Source organism: Nicotiana sylvestris, chromosome 2 (assembly GCF_000393655.2).
Source record: "Nicotiana sylvestris chromosome 2, ASM39365v2, whole genome shotgun sequence".
Classification (NCBI taxonomy): domain Eukaryota; kingdom Viridiplantae; phylum Streptophyta; class Magnoliopsida; order Solanales; family Solanaceae; genus Nicotiana; species Nicotiana sylvestris.
Window position 1 is genome coordinate 115367513 of NC_091058.1, and position 19471 is coordinate 115386983.

Here is a 19471-nt window from a genome sequence, read left to right on the forward strand (position 1 = left end):
GTCCTTTTTCTGAAAAGGAAAAACATACGGGATTCGAAGATATAATTTTTAGATGAAGACTGCTTAACCCATTATATTTCCATCAGAATAGTTGCAACCCTAGACCAGGAATTATGTTTCTTCCGCGTGTCTTTCAGATCTAAATTCATCATTTAGTGTGGGCTAGCTTTTTGCCTATCATCTAAAATTGTTAGTACAACTTTAAAAATTCAAAAATAAAATCGTAAGTGGGGGTACCTGACCGTTGGTATTTCCTTTCCTTAGAAATAGTACTTCTTCAGATGAACATCATTCCAACTCGAAGGTAGAATCTTGCCATCTAGGGTTTCAAGCTCATATGCACCTTTTCCTGCGATACCATGAATCTTGTAAGGCCCTTCCCAATTTGGACTTAACTTTCCTGCATTTGTTTCCCTCGTGGATTGTAAAACTTTCTTGAGTACGTATTCCCCAATATTGAAGTATTTGAGACGAGCATTCCGATTGTAATACTGCTCAATAACTTGTTTTTGCACTGCCATCCTTATTAAGGTAGTTTCCCTCCTTTCTTCAAGTAAATCCAGATTTACCTGCATCTCTTCTTCATTCTACTCTTCAGTAGCTTGAGTATATCTCGTACTTGGCTCCCCTATTTCGACTGGAATTATGGCTTCAGCTCCATATACAAGTGAGAACGGTGTTTCTCCCGTACTTGTTTTTATTATTGTTCGGTAAGCCCACAAGACTCCAGGTAGCCTCTGGCCACTTGCCCTTTGATTCTTCTAGTCTTTTCTTCAAGTTGTTGATTCAGCATTTCATCTTGTCCATTGGCCACTGAATGATAAGGTGTTGATGTAATCCTTCTAATTTGCCTTCTGTGATTGGTGCACCTATGAATTGCTGGCCATTATCGTACACGATCTCTTTTGGAACCCCAAACCGGCATATGATATTTCACCAGATGAAGTAACTGACCTCTTTTTCTCGTACATGTTTGAAGGCTCCTGCTTCTACCCACTTAGTAAAATAATCGATGAGTACTAACAGAAATCTTACCTTGCCTTTGGCTTGTGGTAGTGGACCTACGATATCCATTCTCCACTTCATAAAAGGCCATGGTGCAACAATTGGATGTAATAATTCAGCTGGTCGATGCATGTTGTTGCCATATCTTTGGCACTTGTCACATTTAGCCACAAAACTTTCCGCCTCTTCTTCCATTTTTGGCCAGTAATAGTCAGCCCTAATTATAGTTTTCACCAAAAATCTTCCTCCAGCGTGATTTTCACAATGTCCCTCGTGTATTTCTTTCATCACATATTCCATTTGAGAAGGACTGAGACATCTTGCTAGAGGGTCACCGAACATTTTTCTATATAAATTGCCCTGATTTAAACAGTAACGAGCAGCCTTTTGGCGAAGTGCCTGAGCTTTTTTCTTATCTTCAGGTAGTATTCCATACTGCAAAAAATTGACAATCTCATTTCTCCAATCCCAAGTTAGATTATTGTAATTTACCTCATTTTTTTCTTGATCAAGCACTGAATGAAACAAATTTATTACGGAAGTGTTTTCTTCATTTGTCACTTCTGCAGTGGATGCAAGATTAGCTAAAGCTTCTGCCTCGACATTCTCTTCCCTTGGTATCTGCGTGACTTTCCAAGTTTGGAATTGTTTGACTAAGTCTCGTGCCCTTTCCAGGTATTGTTGCATCCTTGCCCCTCTAGCTATATAAGTCCCCTGCATTTGGTTAACTACGAGCTGTGAATCACTTTTGATTTATGACCTGCTCTATTCCGAGCTCTCATGCCGATTCTAAACCTGCGATCACAGCTTCATATTCTGCCACAAAATTTGCTAAAACTTGTGACTTTATTGTAGTTCTAGGTTGATATGCAATATCATATTCGCTTAGCTCTATAGCCTATTTGGCTAATCTACCCGATAACTCTTGTTTATGCAATATATTACGTAAGGGGTAGGCAGTTACTACATAGATAGGATGACATTGGAAATAAGGTCTTAATTTCCTAAATGCCATAATTAATGCTAGTGCAAGTTTTTCTAAATAAGGATATCGAGTCTCAACATCTAATAAAGACTTGCTAACATAATAAATCGGAGATTTTTTACTTTGGTCCTCTCGAACTAATATGGCACTTACCGCTACTTCTGAAACAGCAAGGTAGATAAGCAGTTTTTTTCCATCTTTTGGTTTGGCTAGCAATGGTGGATTTGACAAGTACACTTTTAAATTTTTCAGCGCTTGTTGACATTCTTTAGACCATTCAAATTGATTTTTCTTTTTTAGGGCTGAAAAGAACTTGAAGCACTTTTCCGATGACTTGGAAATAAACTTTTCCAAAGTTGCTATTCTTCCTGTCAGCCTCTGTTCTTTTTTGCTCGTAATATATCCGGAATTTCGTCAATAACTTTAATCTGTGCGGGATTTACTTCAATATCACGGTTAGAAACAAGGAATCCCAAGAACTTACCTAATGACATGCCAAATGCACATTTCTCAGGATTTAGCTTCATGTTGAATTTGCGAAGAATCTAAAATGTATTTGACAAGTGTTGAATATGGTCCCTTACTTGTTGTGATTTGACCAGTATATCATCTATATATACCTCCATGGTTTTTCCTAGGTGTTCTTGAAACATTTTGGTCACTAGCTTTTGGTATGTGGCCCCAACATTCTTTAAGCCGAACGACATAACTTTGTAACAGTAAGTCCCCCTGTCTGTGATAAAGGAAGTTTTTTCTTCATCTAGAGGATCCATTTTAATCTGATTATATCCTGAATAGGCATCTAAAAAACTTAATAATTCATGTCCCATGCAGTAGCATCAATTAGTTGATCTATATACGGTAATGAAAAAGAATCTTTAGGGAAAGCTTTAGTTAGATCAGTATAATCTACACAAACTTGCCACTTACCATTTTTTTGGGCACCACTATAGTATTAACCAACCAATCTGGATACTTTACCTCGTGGATGGACCCAATTTTTAAAAGCTTTTGCACCTCATCTTGAATCACCTGATTCTTGAAGGAGCCTTGATTCCTTTTCTTTTGTTTGACAGGTGGGTATGATGGATCTTCATTTAATATGTGGGTCATTACCTTCGGTGGTATACCTGTCATATCTGAATGGACCAAGTAAAACAATTTGCGTTAGCCTTTAAAAATTCAATCAACTTACGTTTCATCTCTGGGCCGAAGTTGGTCCCAATGTAGACTTTTCTGTTCGGCCAATGTACAAATAATACCACAGCTTCCAGTTCCTCGATTGTTGTTTTGATATTTTTATTTTCTTCTGGTTCTTGAATAGTATCAGGCCTCAAGTCTACATCTGTTTGCCTGTCTTCAGTTGAGGCTTGTGTTGCTGCATCCTCAGCTAAATTCTGTGATTGCTATTTTTTGTCTCTTTTTGCCCTTGAATCTGCCATGGTGTTAATGCTTTGAGAAGCTTGTTGGTCACCACGGATTTGCGGTATTCCCCATAGGGAAGGAAACTTGATAACTTGATGTAAAATAGATGGAACATCATCCATTTCGTGAATCCATGGTCTGCCGAGAATTATGTTGTAAGCCCTATCCATTTCTAATACTTGAAATTTGGTGTCTTTGACTACTCCTTCTACGAATGTGGTGAGTATTATCTCCCTTTTTGTTACGACGCTCAAGTTGTCAAAACTAGACAAGGTGTGTGCCTTGGGTATCAGCTTATCATCAACTTGCATCTCGTTTACCACTCTCAACAGAATGATATTCATAGAACTACCTGGGTCAATCAAAACTCATTTTATATTAGTGTCATGTATAAGTAAAGATATTATTAGTGCATCATTATGCGGGCTCATCACGCCATCTGCATCTGCATCATCAAATGTTATACTATCTTCTTTCAAAACCCGTCGAACTCGCTTCGCATGGGTAACTGTAATTTTTGACACTTTCTTTGTTGCCGTATATGTTACGCCATTGATCTCTTCCCCTCCACTTATGACATTAACCATCCTTTTTGGTGAAGGAGGTTTTGGCGGTTCCTGCTTATTCTTCATATATGCTTGTTTTCCCTTTTTACTAAACAATTCAGTTAAGTACCCTTGTTTTAGTAAATGTTCTACTTCACCTTGTAACAATCTGCAATTCGCTGTTTTGTGACTGTGATCGTTGTGAAACTCGCACCAAAAATTAGGATTTCGCATGTTTGGGTTTGATCTCATTTTCTTTGGCCACCATACCTTGTCTCCCACGCTTCTTAAAATAGCCACCAACTCGGATGTGCTAACATTAAAATTGTAGCCGCCGATTTTTTCTTTCGAGCTTCTGTCATTATCTCGTGTATCTCGCATGTTTTGTTCTTTTTATAACCTTGATAATGAACCTGGCTCTCTATATCTTGATCTAAGATCATACCTTGGGTTTTCCTGTTTTGAACAATCCCGTCCTGCTGGTCCATATAAGGCTCGTACCTGTTTTTACCGGACCTTTTTTCAGTTTTAGCTCGTCTTGAACTCACTCTTTCATCTTTCCGAGACTGAATGATAGTATTTTCTTCTATCCGCGGCTTTGTGTTGTATCTATTATAAACATCATTCCAAGCTGTTGCTGGAAATTCTCGTAAGCTTTCTTTGAGTCTCCTCGTAGCTTCCGAGCTTTTTTCATTTAGATTACTGGCAAAGGCCATAGCCGCCCAGTTATCCGGTGCACGTGGCAACATCATCCTTTCACGCTGGAATCTGTCTATGAATTCCCTAAGCGGCTCCGTATCTCTTTGTTTTATTTTGAAAATGTCCTCCATTCGCTTTTCAACTTTTTGAGCTCCCAAGTATGCTTTGATAAATGAATCTGCAAGCTTAGCAAAAGAATCAATAGAATTTTCACGTAAAAGAGAGTACAATGTCAATGCTCCCTTCGTGAGTGTTTCTCCGAATTTTTTGACCAACACTGATTCAATTTCTTACTTGGTCAAATCATTGCCCTTTACACCAGTTGTAAATGCAGTTACGTGATCCCGTGGATCAGTTGTTCCATCGTATTTCGGAATATCGGTCATCTTGAATTTTTTTGGAATTGGTAAAGGAGCAGCACTTGGCTTCCAAGGTTGTTGAGAGTATTTGTCCGTATCTATTCCCTTGATTACGGGCGGCACTCCAGGTATCTGCTCTATGCGATCGCTCTGCTCCTTGAGATGCTTTTGCAAAGTTAGTACTAAACTTTATAAATCAGAATTAACTGGGTTACCTGATCCTCCATCATGAGATTCGTTGGGAGTTCCTCCACTACCTGAGTTAACGAGTCCTGAGCGAGGATTTTCCATGGTGTTGTTGTTTGGAGTTGGTGTTGGTGGTATAACCGACAACTGGTTAGCAAAAGCCTGAAGAGCATTACTGACCTGTTGAGCAATTAATTTTTTCAAAGCTTCATCAATAGCTTGATCATTCTCAAACTGCTCGTCATATTTGATTCAGATCCGTCAGGAGTCCCTTCTCGGGATTGTCGAGGAGAGTTTCGTTGTGAAGGGACTGGAGTTCCATCGCCTTGTTGATTTTCCTGATGTTCCTGATTTTCTTGGTGCTGTAAATTTTGTTGGTTGTTGTCGTTGACATTCGACATGATTATTTTGACAAAAGAGTTGATTTAGAAAGTAAAAAATTATCAAATTCCCGGTAATAGAACCAATTTATTTAACCAGAAAATAGGAATTTCAGTCAAAGCTTAATTTTAGAAGAACCCGGGTTACTGATAATCAAACAAAAAAATAATTATGTAATGAAAAAGAAAAATTGAATTGAGAAGTAGCCGAGTAAGCAAAATAAAGCATTGTAAATCAATATATTCCAATAATAATCAGTGTCTACATACAAAATGTTATTTCTCTCCTTTTATAGCTATTTCTAAGTACTACGTTTCTTTTTTCTCATAGTAAAGCCATTGTGAGCAATTAATGACATTAATGAAATGTTATAATTGACAATCATAACTGTTTCGTAAAGATTCTATAATGTTCCCCATCATTTATGCTCATTAATTGCAGATAATATGTATCTGTACTTTTTTGTTATCTTGGTTCATTCCACTGATGTCTCTTCAGATTATCAAGAGGTCCGAGTAACCGTTCTTTCTTGTTTTCTTGAACCTTTGCTCGTACCTATTAAGGCTCGCGTCTCTTTGTGTACTCTTTGCCAGCTATTGCTCTTTTATTGATCCATGTGTCTTGACATGTCAGCCACATAATTAATTCCAAATGTCAACTCGATTTTCCCCAATACAATCGTGAGCAATTGTTTACCGCATAATAATTTTTTCATCCCAAGTTAGGCTCGCAATTAAAATAATACTTGTTGTATTAAATAGAAACGGTTTCAAATAAATTTACTTTGTAAAGAAGTTGAGAATTGTTCAAATAATAATGGAACCTAAGCTTACTTAGTAGTAATACTTAAATAATGAAAGGATAGTGATTAGGGTAGAGAATTTCATACTTTTAAATAACAGTAGTCTTAGTGTACGCGCGTTGCGCGTGTAAATCATCACATAAATATTATATTAAAGTTATGTTTAAATGATAAAATATTATGTGTAAGCTCTGTAAATAATAACATTGGACCTAAATAGGTAACTCGAAAAAGGGAGAAACTTTATCACATAAAAGTTCTCAATCACCATTCAATGTAATCACCTTAAATTTTGTGTCAATTTTATAAGTTTGTTGCTTCAATTTCACAAGTTATCAAATTATTCAATTTTAGTTTAGCTAAGACACATAGCCCTCGAATATTTAAGAGTTTTTGTGCAAATATTTTTAAGAAGTTGTACTCAAGTTCATTCGAGAATACACAAATATGATCAAGTATACTTTTATTATGATGTAGTTATTGGAAGGGGTCTAATTAAACGACACATGGCAAGTGTAAAGTTAAAAAATAATGATTTATAATGTAAATACCAGGTGTGAGAACCGTTAATGAATAATGGCACAAATGAACCAATAGTGTAACAACAGTGACATGAATACATCCCATTTTTAACGGGTGACGTAGATATGCCATTTTTTAAAGTTTGATAGCATATTTGAGCCTTTTCCGTAACTCTAAATTGAAAATTGAATCTTTTGTTCTTTAAAATTTGTGAATAAGAGGTGGTGCTATAGCTCATAGAAGAAAATTGATAAAATAAAAATATGAAGCCTAAAAGTGACTAATATTGAGTTAATATTTTACAACAAGTTATTGTTTGTTAGGATGAATGCAAAAATAAAAAATAATTCATAACAACTCATTTAGGATATATTTTGTCTCTACTATTTCATCATTGTTACATCAAGTTAGGCACTTTTATCAATTTGGGTATTAATACTATATTAAGAATTTTTTTCAACTTAAAAAATAATTCTTTTTATATGATGAATTTAAAAAGAATTGAGTAAGTTTTTTTGTCTAATAAGTTGTTTCAAAAACTTAATAATTTGTTACTAAAGAAAATAATTTATATTTTATTATTTAAATATTAATATAAAATCCTCCCCAATTTTAAATATTTAACTGTAAATAACTTTATCTATTAAGAGTTATATTTCCAAAGGGTACAAATAAATATATTCCTCACATTTTACTTTTAAATCTTTGTTTTGTAGAATTATTTGTGTTATTGACTTTTATCAACCATGCCTTTTCTCTCTCTTTTATAAATTTTTAATTTTATTTATTTTTTTATTTATATTATTGAATGTAATTTTCTAATATCATACAAAAAATAGATGAACAAAAAAAATATTATTTAAGTAGGAGACTAAAAGTTATAAATGAATAAACGACATGTTTGGTTTAGACTACTCTTTCCAAGTATTCAAATAGATGACTCTAAAATCTGTACTCAGAACTAATTATTGTGTTTCACCTAAATAAAATTTATTTATTTACCAAAATTGTGATGTTATTAAAATTAAAGAAGACCAGCTGAATGATATAGACATGATGTTTATTATTTTTGAACCTAACCTAAGTCAATATAATACATCAAATAATTGTAGACGGAAGAAACTAAGCCTAAACAAATAACAAAGCAAATTAATTGTGAAGTAAAAAATAACTTGATTGTAATTTTTCTAAATATTAGTAGTTCTTATATAATTTAAATAAGGAAAGATTTAGTAATCCAAATTTTAGTATTTTAAAGTGTTAAATATTTGAAAAATAATAAATGACTATTCCTAAATATTAGGAAAATGATCAAATTACTATTTTATCTAATATGAACTCTATTTTAAAAGAGTAAAAAAAGCGAACGACATTTCGTTAAGGGCCTTCGTGCTTTTAATATAATAATATAGATAAGTAGAAAATTATAGGATGCTTAAGATTGTTATTTTACTTGCATCATAATCCTCAGCCAGTTCATTCGTACTGTGCAGAAGACATTAATTGCTTTGACTTTAATTTGCAATATCAAATTGATGGTACCATATGCTCCCACCCCTGCGTAGAGGGGGTGGCTTGAATTGCAAGAACCATTTTAAATTCGAAAATTCTTCTCTCAAATTGCAAAAACTGCAGTAATATACATGCAGATTTCAAAATTAAGTCTAAATACAGAGAAGAAGAAATTTATTGGAAGAAATTGAGAAAGAGAAATGAAAAAGAAAAAAGAGATTGAGCTCTTTGGATTCTGAATTCTGACCATGAAATATGCATGTGAAAGCTGACATCGTCGATTCTCAGCCATTAACTGACTGCGTCATTTAAATTGTACAGTGAATATTAAGCCGCACTAAAAGGGGGGAAATCTAGCAAGAAAAAAAGGTTTTAAAAAAAAAAAGGAGAAAAGAAAGTAGCAAGTGGTAATATCGCGGCTACTACCCCTGGTAATTAAAGGAAATAGCATGCTGTATTGTTTACTGCTCTTAAATTTTTTCAGATGGCTCACGTTCCTGTATTCAAATCTCTCAACACTCAACATTCAACATTCAACAATCCCAATAAAACTACACATCCAACTCAACCTCTACTATCTTTATACTACACATACTACCTTTTTTGGTAAAAGTCATACTTCCTATATTAAAGGCAAGAAAAAGAAGTGTAAATACATTTAGTAAGAAAGAGTACAGATAAAGTCTAAGAATTTAAATTGTGATATTGTGATTCAAACTGCAATGTTACGACCCTAAAGTCTATGGTTTTCCTTATTAAATATGTTTTAGTAAGTTTAAATTTTGTGTATTAACATTGGAAAAAATATTTACACAATTGAGTTACTTATAAAATAATTACAATAAGTATTTATTAATAAAGTTATTACTAATTGCTACTTCCAATGGCATAGCCACCTTTGTCCAAGAGGCGTCCCTTCGCTGGAAATTATATATATATATATATATAGACATAAGTTTCTCTGCACGTGTGTTTTATATCATTTTTATAAACTATATATACTAAAGTTTGTAAATTCATACATATTCGAAAAACACTGTATTATTATAAATTACAATTTGAATATACCAAAAGCTAGCATTACCTTAACATAGATCTTTTATTAATAGAGTCAAAAAGAATACTCTTCGACAAACTCTATCTCCATTCTGGTAGCCAGCACACTATCAATTAGATTTTGGCATATCCTCCTTGAAGTTTGATTGCTCAAGCAGATAATGTTGAAAGAAGCATTCTTTGATCAACTATCTTCTCAACATTTTTCAGCCGTAACCATACCGATTGTGCTTTGGAATAATTTTCTTCTCAAGGTTGATTGCTCTTTTTTGAAATATTCAAGTCTCACTTTTTCTATTTCTAGGAACATGCCGTGCACAAAATCTCCAATTTCATCATATACACCTATAAATAATATTGAATTATAGACATTAGTAAGCATTAAAGTTTAAATTTCATAAGTGATATGAAAGATTGGGTTCCATTAGTCATTTTTTATCTAGTTAATGAAAATTCGGTAATCAAGTAAAATAAAGTTAAGGGAAAAGATTTAATTTCTTATTTTTCAATAAAATATTAGAGCTTGATGTCCTCCTCGGATAACCATGGTCCTTTCCTTACATTAGCCTTATCAAGAAAGTTCTCCTTTCTCTCCCCCGTGTAGCTACTAAATTAGACTTAGATAAAAACAACATAAGTTCAACCAAGAAACATTTATCAGATGTGAAAATAAATTGATATAGGACTTAGATAAGAAAGCATTAAAGAAATTAATACATTTATCAAACTGATGATACTTAATTTAGTGTTGCTTTGTCCCTCTACTTTCCTGAAATGATTCAGATATAGTAAAAGTGTATTACTCCAATTTGTAAGAGGTATATTATCTATATTAATGTAATTTAAAGAATGCAAGAGACTGAAAGTGTAGGATGGTGACTCATAAAATTGTACGTGTAGATATATATGTGTGTGATTTCATCTTTCTCAAATATATATATTTAATCTTATCTGTAAGAGCAAGAAGTAGATAATAGCAAAGTTATAAGTCCTATGACAACATTATTCATCGGACCTCCATATTTAAAAACTACTTATGTTATGAAAGGTTTTACTACAAATTTTTTTGATACTTGGTTGAGTATAAATACTCATTTTTTAATTTAAAACAAGTAACATTCATAAAACTACATTAAAATATATTAAACTATAATACTGAAACTATTTTGGAATAACTATTTTCAAGAAATTTATTATTTGACTCGCCAAAAAAATATACATGTGTCAATATTTTTCTCTAAGTTATGATTAGAAGCATATAATCTTGGCGGTCAAAGGATTCAATTATTATGTGATGGTTTCAAGTGATGGTGATACGGAATTAACATCACGTTCGAATTCTCTTGAAAAGTTATATCAATAGAATGAACTTACAATCCGACTTCGGCGGAGATAGATATCGTTAAGGATTTAGCCGGAAAATAGATGGAGGGAATAGTAGCGACGACAAAGATCTGACCATCAAATTAAAATGGGGAAAACTGTGAGAAAAAGATAATTAATAAAAAATATGACAGTTTGGTAAATAAGATCGGCAAGGGGGTAAACCTGTTAGGTTAACAGAGAAGATCCAAGATTGAGGAAAAAGTGTCATCGGCTTCTGACTTTATAAACAAAGGAATAAAACGATGCAACAGTTCAGGATGGTGATTGTTAGAAGGAAGACTCTTCGAACAGGCGTATAGTATTTTAGACTCTTTTTTTGTTCAATTTAAGAGGATAAGGGTAAATTAGTAATTTGAAGGAGCTTTCACTTTTATAATATATATATATATATATATATATATATATAAAATATTTAATTTTCTTGCTTTTTGTGTATGCTTATTTCTTTATATTTTAATTTCTCTTAGTGAAAATTTTGGTTTCTCCACTTTTTGTCACATAGTCAAACGCTGAAATATGTTATTCTCTTGTTCCAATATACGTGTTATACTTTTATATTTAAAAATAATTGGACTTTATACTCATTTAGTGAGATGATTTATAGTTACACAAGTGTTTATGACTTAATTTAGATCACAAATTCAAACGTTTTTTTCTTCTAAACTCTGTTCGCCGCCACATAAACGGGGACGAAGGGAGTACTAGTTTAAACATTTTTACATTAAATCCTTAAAAACAAGTTTATATTGACAGGACGGACGGCGAGATTTATGGGGGTTTTAACTTTCAACTATTACTAACCTTGTCTTTCCACGCTTCTTTACACCTAGCAAAATGATATAAAAGTGATCCAAAAGTAAAAGAAACAAAGAGAAGAAAAAACATTTGGGGGGGTTAAAGTCTAATAATAATAACGCGGAATCGCGTGAAGTGCGCCGAATATGAGAGTTGGCATTATATATGCCCTATCCAGCGAAGCTCTTTTCCGCAACTTAGTCGGTATTTATGTGCTGCTTTATACAAATCCTCCACTAGATCTATTAGACAGTGATACATTTGTTCATTCGTTCTATTTTTAGAAGAAGTATACTTCAGCTCATACCCACTCAAACCTGGTATATTTCCATTTTCTTCTCTGTTTCTGTTAGATACTCTGTGGATTGGACTTATATGTGTGTGTGTGCGCATTTGGTATATTTGCAGGTATAAGGAGTTTTGAGTGTTGATTCTTTAAGCATAGCTGCAATGGGGAAAGTTGCTCTTTTTTATTTGATTTGTGGAATCTTGGTTTTTGGGAGTGTTTCTGTGGTGAAAGCAGAGGATGCTTATAGATATTTTACATGGACTGCTACTTATGGAACTGCTTCTCCACTTGGTGTTCCTCAGCAGGTTGGTTACTGTTTTCTATTTTCTACTGCTAGCTGTATGGTTAATTAAGAACTTGAATTTTCTGGTGAAGTTTTCATGTTTGAACTTGTAGATAATCCTGATCAATGGTCAATTCCCTGGTCCAAAACTTGATCTTATCACTAATGAGAATGTAATCCTCAACCTCATTAATAAGTTGGACGAGCCTCTTCTACTGACATGGTGAGTTTCTTTTCCAAAAAAATTCCTTTTATTTATGCTTATATAATGTTGATCTTCGCTTGAATTTGGTCTAGACTTTTTTTCTCGTATAACTATCTTATTGGCAGTCAATTTTGTTAACTACACTGCTTCTGCCGAATGTATTTCCGTCATTGGGCTTTTTATATGCGAGTCATGTTATTCGAAGAAATATTGGGTAGAGGTGAGTAGGCAAGACATGAAGATGCTCCAGCTTACTGAGGACATGATCCTAAATAGGAATGTGTGGATGTTAAGAATTAAGGTAGAGGGTTAGGTAGCGGAGCGTTGTCCTTGCGCATTCCAGTAGCTTTAATGCATTACTCAGTGTTAGTCTTGCGTTTTCTTGTTCTTTAGATTTCTGTTATTACTAGTTGTTTCTTTCACTTCGGTTTCTGATTGCACCACTTAGTGTTAGTCTTGTATTTCCTCTTCGGTTTTCTGATTGGTTTGCTTCTTCCTTTTATTTTTCCTGAGCCGAGGGTCTACCGAAAATAGTCTCTTTACCTTCCTATAGGTAGAGCTTTGCCTTCCTATAGGTAGAGATAAGGTCTGCGTACACACTATTCTCCGCAGACTCCACTTGTGGAATTACACTGGTTTTTGTTGTTGTTGTTTTCATGTTATTCAAAAAGTGTAGTATTTTGGTTTCTCTTGATTTTGCTGTTGCTTTTGTAGTCATAGAATTATTGAGAACAAGTGTTAGACCTATAGCCTTACATGTATTTACTGTTTAGGAACGGAATCAAACAAAGGAAGAACTCATGGCAAGATGGAGTTTTGGGAACTAATTGTCCCATTCCTCCAAATTCAAATTACACTTACAAGTTTCAAATGAAAGATCAGATTGGAAGCTATACATACTTCCCTTCAACTCAATTGCACAGAGCTGTTGGTGGTTTCGGCGCACTTAACATATATGCAAGATCAGTAATCCCAGTTCCATATGCTAAACCTGCTGGAGATTTCAGTTTACTTATTGGTGATTGGTACAAAAGCAGCCATAAGGTAACTAAATTGCTTCTTTCTTGCTTTCTTTCTTACTGTATTAGATAATATAGTTGTCCAATTGTGTGCTGCAAATATCCCAGTATCTTAACCTTTGGTTTTTGCAGGTATTGCGGCAAATATTGGACTCAGGGAAGTCTCTTCCTTTTCCTAGCGGCCTCCTCATAAATGGACAGAAGCAGTCCAGCTTCACTGGAGATCAAGGTCATATTGCATTGTCATTAATCATTTAAAGTATCCTAGCCATTTAATCCTGTTGAAGAACAACTCATTAACGACATCTTTTTTTTTTTCATTTACAGGAAAAACATACATGTTCAGGATCTCTAATGTAGGTTTAAAAAATACTTTTAACTTCAGAATTCAGGGCCACAAGATGAGAGTCGTCGAGGTTGAAGGATCTCACGTGATTCAGAGCCTCTATGATTCTCTTGATGTCCATGTGGGTCAATCTATGTCTGTCCTTGTTACATTGGATCAACCTCCAAAGGACTACTACATTGTTGCTTCCACAAGGTTCACAAGGACTGTTCTTACTGCTACTGCAGTTCTCCACTACTCTAACTCTCAGACGTCCGTTTCTGGACCCATGCCATCTGCTCCAGCTGGCCAAATGCATTGGTCTATGTTGCAAGCCAGAACATTCAGGTACCTTTATCCACAAGAATTGCCATGTATATTCACATTATTTCAAGACTAGTGGACACTCTACAGCTAGGATTGTTTATAGTTCTCAAATGATAAGACCTATTGCTTGTGGGAGGTAGCCGGTATCTCATTAGTCGAGGTCTGCGCAAGCTGGCCCTGACACCACGATTATTAAAAAAAACATTACATATGATAAAGAAAGCATTTCAAGAATAGTTGACACTTGACAGCTAGATTGTTTATATTTCTCAAATGTCCTAATTCTCTTTTCCTTTATGAATTGAAGGTGGAATCTGACAGCAAATGCAGCTAGACCAAATCCTCAGGGTACATTCCACTATGGAAAAATTACAATATCAAGGAGTTTTGTGCTGGCTAACTCTGCACCTCTTATCAATGGGAAGCTGAGATATGCAGTGAATAGGGTCTCTTATGTTAATCCTGATACTCCACTAAAACTTGCTGATCACTTCAACATCCCCGGTGTGTTCAGCTTGAACTCCATTCAAACTTTTCCCTCAGATGGTTCTCCTTACCTAGCCACAGCTGTGTTTCCAGCTTCTCACCATGACTTCATTGAAATCGTTTTCCAAAACAATGAAGCTACTATGCAATCTTGGCATCTTGATGGCTATGATTTCTGGGTTGTCGGGTATGTCTTAGTACATCAAAGTTTTCCATTTCTCCAAATGTTATAAGAGTCTGACTTTTCTAATCCTTTCCTATTGCTAAAATCTGCAGTTTTGGATCTGGCACATGGACACAAGCAAGTAGAAATAAGTACAATCTTGTTGATGCTCCTACTAGGCATACTACACAGGTAAACGTCAAATTCAGCCACTTTAACGCAACAGTTCCATGAATGTGAAGTGTTAGTTTCAGTATGAGCACTTCTATCCCCACCATAATAGAAAAGTCCAAATTATTTCTCTAAAGTAATTGAAATTTACCCGTTGTAACAGTAAAGTAAGAGAACTATCTTTTGTCACATTAAAGTAATAGAACTTTACTCACTATACCAGTAAAGTCAGCAAAATATTTTACCCATTATAATTGTAAAACCATCTTGATGGATAAATTTTGTTGTCAGTGACCATATGTGAAATTAACTCTATTTGAATATATAGTCCTAATCATGAACATGAAATGGTTTTTGCAGGTCTATCCAAAATCTTGGACTGCTATATTGGTATCATTGGACAACCAAGGAATGTGGAATTTGAGGTCAGCTATGTGGGATAGGCAATATCTTGGACAACAGGTGTACCTCAGGGTCTACAACCCAACCCAAAGTCTAGCTAATGAATATTACATACCTACTAATGCTCTTCTCTGTGGCAAAGCTGCTGGTCGACATCCTTAATTTGATGGGTCCTCTAGGCTAATGTTTTATTACCGGTCATGAGAGGTTGACTAGGAGAGATTGCGGCAAAGTATAATTACTTGGCTGCTTATGTTGTAATCAGATACCTTTTGTATTTTGTGGTTTTTGAAATGAAGCTAATACGAAGTTCATTGTTAGATAATTTCGTTGTTGATATTCATGTAGCTTAACAGCTAAACACCAATGCGAGTTCTACCGAGCAAATTATGGTGGTCAAATTATTGCATATACGGCATATACCCATTATGTATAGGAATAAGTGTCCAGCTTAGAGAATATCTTTAATCTGCACTAAAAAAAAATAATACTATTTACCAGTTTCAGGATGCAAAAATAGAGCGAAATGAGTACGAAGTATTTACATACGCTATCTACACTAGTTTGAAATTAAGGAGTGATTAACTGCTTGATACATTAATTAATCGGTTCAATCAGACGCAAATAAGGTAGGATGATCGCATCAACGTCAATAAAATGTTATCCCCCAGTTTCAGGAACATAAATCCTCAATATGAAAATTAACGGCCACCATCATCAAGAAAAAGAGTTCTATTCAGATTCATTTAACCTAATATATATGCTGCCTTAATGGTGACAAATTGTTAAATTGACCTAATTGTACTTATAGTAGGGGTGTTCGTTTTTGACTCAATATTTACTTAATCAAACCAATTACGTCATTTAAAAAATATTTATTGGTCAAGTTCTGTCAATTTTGTCTGTTTGGTTAGATTTTTATGTTTATATTCGAGTTGTAGATATATGTAATTGATTGATATTTCCGGATAATCAAATGTATGAAATGAGTATGACAAAAAGTTTCATTCCGGCTTACTCCAAAGAAGATTTAAGAAACCTGCTCTTCATGGTCTTGAATAGCCGTTAACATATTTCCTTCTTCGTAACAGAATACACTTCACAATGTAAAAATTGCATGGGGCGCTTTTAACCTGTAGTCGCTTTGTCTTTCTGTTTGCATTTGTACCCGTATTTTTTGTTAGAAGCCATTTGAAAAGATTATTTTGCCCTTCTTTATTAAAAGACTACTTTCTCTCCAAGTAGACGCTAGTCCTCTAGTGTCTCTGTCTCTCTCTCCCGTTATTCGCGTTTTTTGATTTGTTCTTCTCTGAAATCAAACGATTTTCGTCGTTGTTTTGATTTTTCAACTGCTAGTCGTCGTTGTTCCCACATTACGATTTAATCACAGGTACATTGCATTAACTTTCTGGGTTTTATTTTACGATTTAATCTCTGGTTTTGGTTTTGATGGTCATGTATTTATGATAAAATATTTTCTTAGGGTTTAGTTTGATAAGTGCATTAGTTTTACTTTTACGATTGTGTTTTTAGGTTTTTTGAACGAGTGTTTATGTTGTTGATGAAAATTCTATAAATTCTTCTATGATTAGACGTCTAAATTTTTAAAAATTTTGAGAGTTAAATAGATGATACTATTAAAGTGTGAAGTTTATAATAGTTCAATGATACCTTAGATAGGAGCTGAAGTTTTTTTTTCGTGTTTTGGCATTATTTTTGGATTTGAATTTGTGTTTTGTTTTTTGTAAAAACTACAACATGTTTTTTTGCTGAATGTTTTGTGCTTGTAACTGGTGAAGTTCAGCTTTAGGAGCTGAAATTTTTGTGTTTGTAACTGGTGAAGTCCAGCTTTAAGAGCTGAAGTTTTTGTGTTTGTTACTAGTGAACTTCAGCTCTAGAGTTGAAGTTTTTGTTTTATAACTATCGAACTTTAGCTCTAGGGCTGAAGTTTTTTATCTTTGTAACTGTCGAACTTCAGCCTTCTTAGGTGTTGATGTTTTAACTGTTCTTTTTGATAATGTCCTGATGTTATTTTTTGTATCTTTTACTTTTTTTTGAGCATATGGCTCCTAAAGCACCTAAAGATCCTAATGCAGCTAAAGTAGGCAAAGCACCTAGATAACCTATAATACCCCCAGGTCCTTATGTCCCTGCTCCTCCACCTACAAGACCAGGGCAAAGATATTTTGAGTTTGAGATTGGTTTAACTCTAAGGGTTACTGGAAGGGAAACCATAATTTGAAGAAATTAATTGCAACTTTCTTAACTCCTACACAACGGGATAAGCTTAATAATGGTACATTTCGATACATTATGGCTATGGAGAATTTCAAATGCAGCATGAAGTTGGTTTATTGTCTGTGTCTTTCTCGAATATTCACGAATGATCGAGACTTCATTAGTTTCAAGATTTTTGGCCATGATGTTTCCTTCACCCTTGAAGACTTTCATATTATGTGTGATTTGTGGATCACAACACATAATTTTGAAAAACCAATTAATCTAGAGAGCAATATTCTGAAGCGCTATTATGGTAAGTCCAAGGGTGTGACTTTGAAGGATATTCGAAGTTTTATGACTCGCAATGAAATTCCAAAAATGCTGTGAATCATGTACATGTATGCGAGAGTGATGATGATATTGTTAAGCTTATGGAAATTCTTGTTGTAGAGTCTATTTTGTTTGGGAAAAATATATGCATCTATTGTTGAAGATGTTAAGGTTTGTACTGAATATCCTTGGGGTAATGTGGCTTATGAGAAGCTCATTTATTCACTGAAACATGCATTGGACAAGCAGAACAAATTACATACAACTGAGTATAAACTTGGTGGATTTTCATATCCGTTATGTGCTTGGTTCTATGAGCGCTTCCCAGATGTTCGGGAGAAGTATATAAGAGAGGATGAGTACCTTGATACCCCTCAGGTCCCCAGGATGTTACGTTATGTATGTGTGGGAGAGCCTAAATTTTCCGAACTTTATCATATGTTCAGTACTCATGAAGTAAGTTACTTTTTTTTATCTTTGTGTTAATATGTTGATGTATTAGTTTTTTTCTCCTCATAATATACTTTTTTGTATTAAACAGAGATATCACAACTTTAGGGTATTGGATATAATTCCTACAGAAGAGGAATTGAATTCAATGCCTTTAATTGGACAATTACCTTGCAGCCGGATTCGTTCAAAGGTAGTTAATGCAGTTCCTTCAACTAGTGAATCACCACGTACTCTGAGTCGATCAAAAGAAGTGAATCGAACTCCTGTCATTGGTAAATCACCACGTACTCTTAGTCGATCAAAAGAAGCGAATCGAACTCATGTCATTGGTGAATCATCACGTAGTCGGAATCGATCAAAAGAACCGAATCGAACTCCTTTTATTGGTGAATCATCTCTTACCCAGAGTCGTTCTACCTGTTCTACATCTGACTTGGATGGCAATTAATTACTTGAGACAATATGTTCTATAAGTTTTGATCTAAAGTTTTTTGGTTTTATTTTTTTAAAAGTACAATATGTTTTTGAGCTGAAGTTTTCTTCTATATTTGAATTTTTGTTGTGTATCTATTCTAGAGGTTAACGATGGAGGTTCAAAGGCATGCAGAAAAAGAAAGAAGCACGATCGTGAATGAAGTTTTTGATAAATATAAAAAGGAGGAGCGATCTGCTATTGTGGATGCGGTTTTTGTAAAAGTGAATGTAAGCTAATTTATAGAGAAGTCTTTTTATTTCTGTTGATGTTATTCAGATTAATCATTGTTAGTAAATTTTTTTCTAGGAATATTTCGATGAGAAGTTTGAACAGTTGTTTACGATTGTCAACAAATCAAATGGAATGGATGATGGCAATTTTGATTTGAATAACCATCGAGAATCATGTGGTGATACACAGGAAATTGTTACTACAGGTACAAAGTGTGAAGTTTATAATATTTCAATGATACCTTAGATAGGAGCTGAAGTTTTGTTTCATGTGTTTGTGTTTTTTGTAAAAACTACAACATGTTTTTTTGCTGAATGTTTTGGTTTGTAACTGGTGAACTTCAGCTCTGGAGCTGAACTTTTTGCTTTTGTAACTGTCGAACTTCAGCTCTAGAGCTGAAGTTTTTGTTTGTGACTGGCTAACTTCAGCCTTCT

General features: G+C 34.3%; 2 protein-coding genes and 1 long non-coding RNA gene across 3 annotated transcripts; 1 reads left to right on the forward strand and 2 right to left on the reverse strand.

Annotated features, from left to right (window-relative positions):
• Positions 1–3396: 3396 nt before the first annotated feature.
• On the reverse strand, positions 3397–5605 carry LOC138885446 (uncharacterized). The gene is made up of 5 exons (XM_070166397.1): positions 5516–5605; positions 5234–5438; positions 4279–4837; positions 3882–4129; positions 3397–3767 (listed from the first exon to the last, which is right to left on the reverse strand). Exons 1-5 carry the CDS (start codon positions 5603–5605, stop codon positions 3397–3399), a joined length of 1473 nt encoding a protein of 490 aa, XP_070022498.1.
• Positions 5606–9416: 3811 nt separating this feature from the next.
• On the reverse strand, positions 9417–11152 carry LOC104226770 (uncharacterized). The gene is made up of 3 exons (XR_710925.2): positions 11026–11152; positions 10852–10931; positions 9417–9822 (listed from the first exon to the last, which is right to left on the reverse strand). It is a non-coding gene; the product is annotated as an uncharacterized lncRNA (long non-coding RNA).
• Positions 11153–11752: 600 nt separating this feature from the next.
• LOC104226777 (L-ascorbate oxidase homolog) lies at positions 11753–15653 on the forward strand. Its single transcript, XM_009778840.2, has 9 exons — positions 11753–11978; positions 12067–12252; positions 12344–12453; positions 13209–13479; positions 13587–13683; positions 13782–14127; positions 14414–14779; positions 14869–14947; positions 15287–15653. Exons 2-9 carry the CDS (start codon positions 12109–12111, stop codon positions 15488–15490), a joined length of 1617 nt encoding a protein of 538 aa, XP_009777142.1. The 5' UTR covers positions 11753–11978; positions 12067–12108; the 3' UTR covers positions 15491–15653.
• The last annotated feature ends 3818 nt before the right edge of the window (positions 15654–19471 follow it).

Excerpts from the sequence above, each read along its gene's own strand:
- LOC138885446 (XM_070166397.1), bottom strand. The coding sequence starts at position 5,605 with ATGTCGAATGTCAACGACAACAACCAACAAAATTTACAGCACCAAGAA. Across the intron at positions 4,838-5,233 it reads ATCTCATGATGGAGGATCAG|ATTCATTTATCAAAGCATAC; the intron begins GTAACCCAGTTA and ends CTAAGCTTGCAG. Across the intron at positions 4,130-4,278 it reads TCGGCGGCTACAATTTTAAT|ATTGTTACAAGGTGAAGTAG; the intron begins GTTAGCACATCC and ends AGCGAATTGCAG.
- LOC104226777 (XM_009778840.2), top strand. The coding sequence starts at position 12,109 with ATGGGGAAAGTTGCTCTTTTTTATTTGATTTGTGGAATCTTGGTTTTT. Across the intron at positions 12,253-12,343 it reads CACTTGGTGTTCCTCAGCAG|ATAATCCTGATCAATGGTCA; the intron begins GTTGGTTACTGT and ends TTGAACTTGTAG. Across the intron at positions 13,684-13,781 it reads CAGCTTCACTGGAGATCAAG|GAAAAACATACATGTTCAGG; the intron begins GTCATATTGCAT and ends TTTCATTTACAG.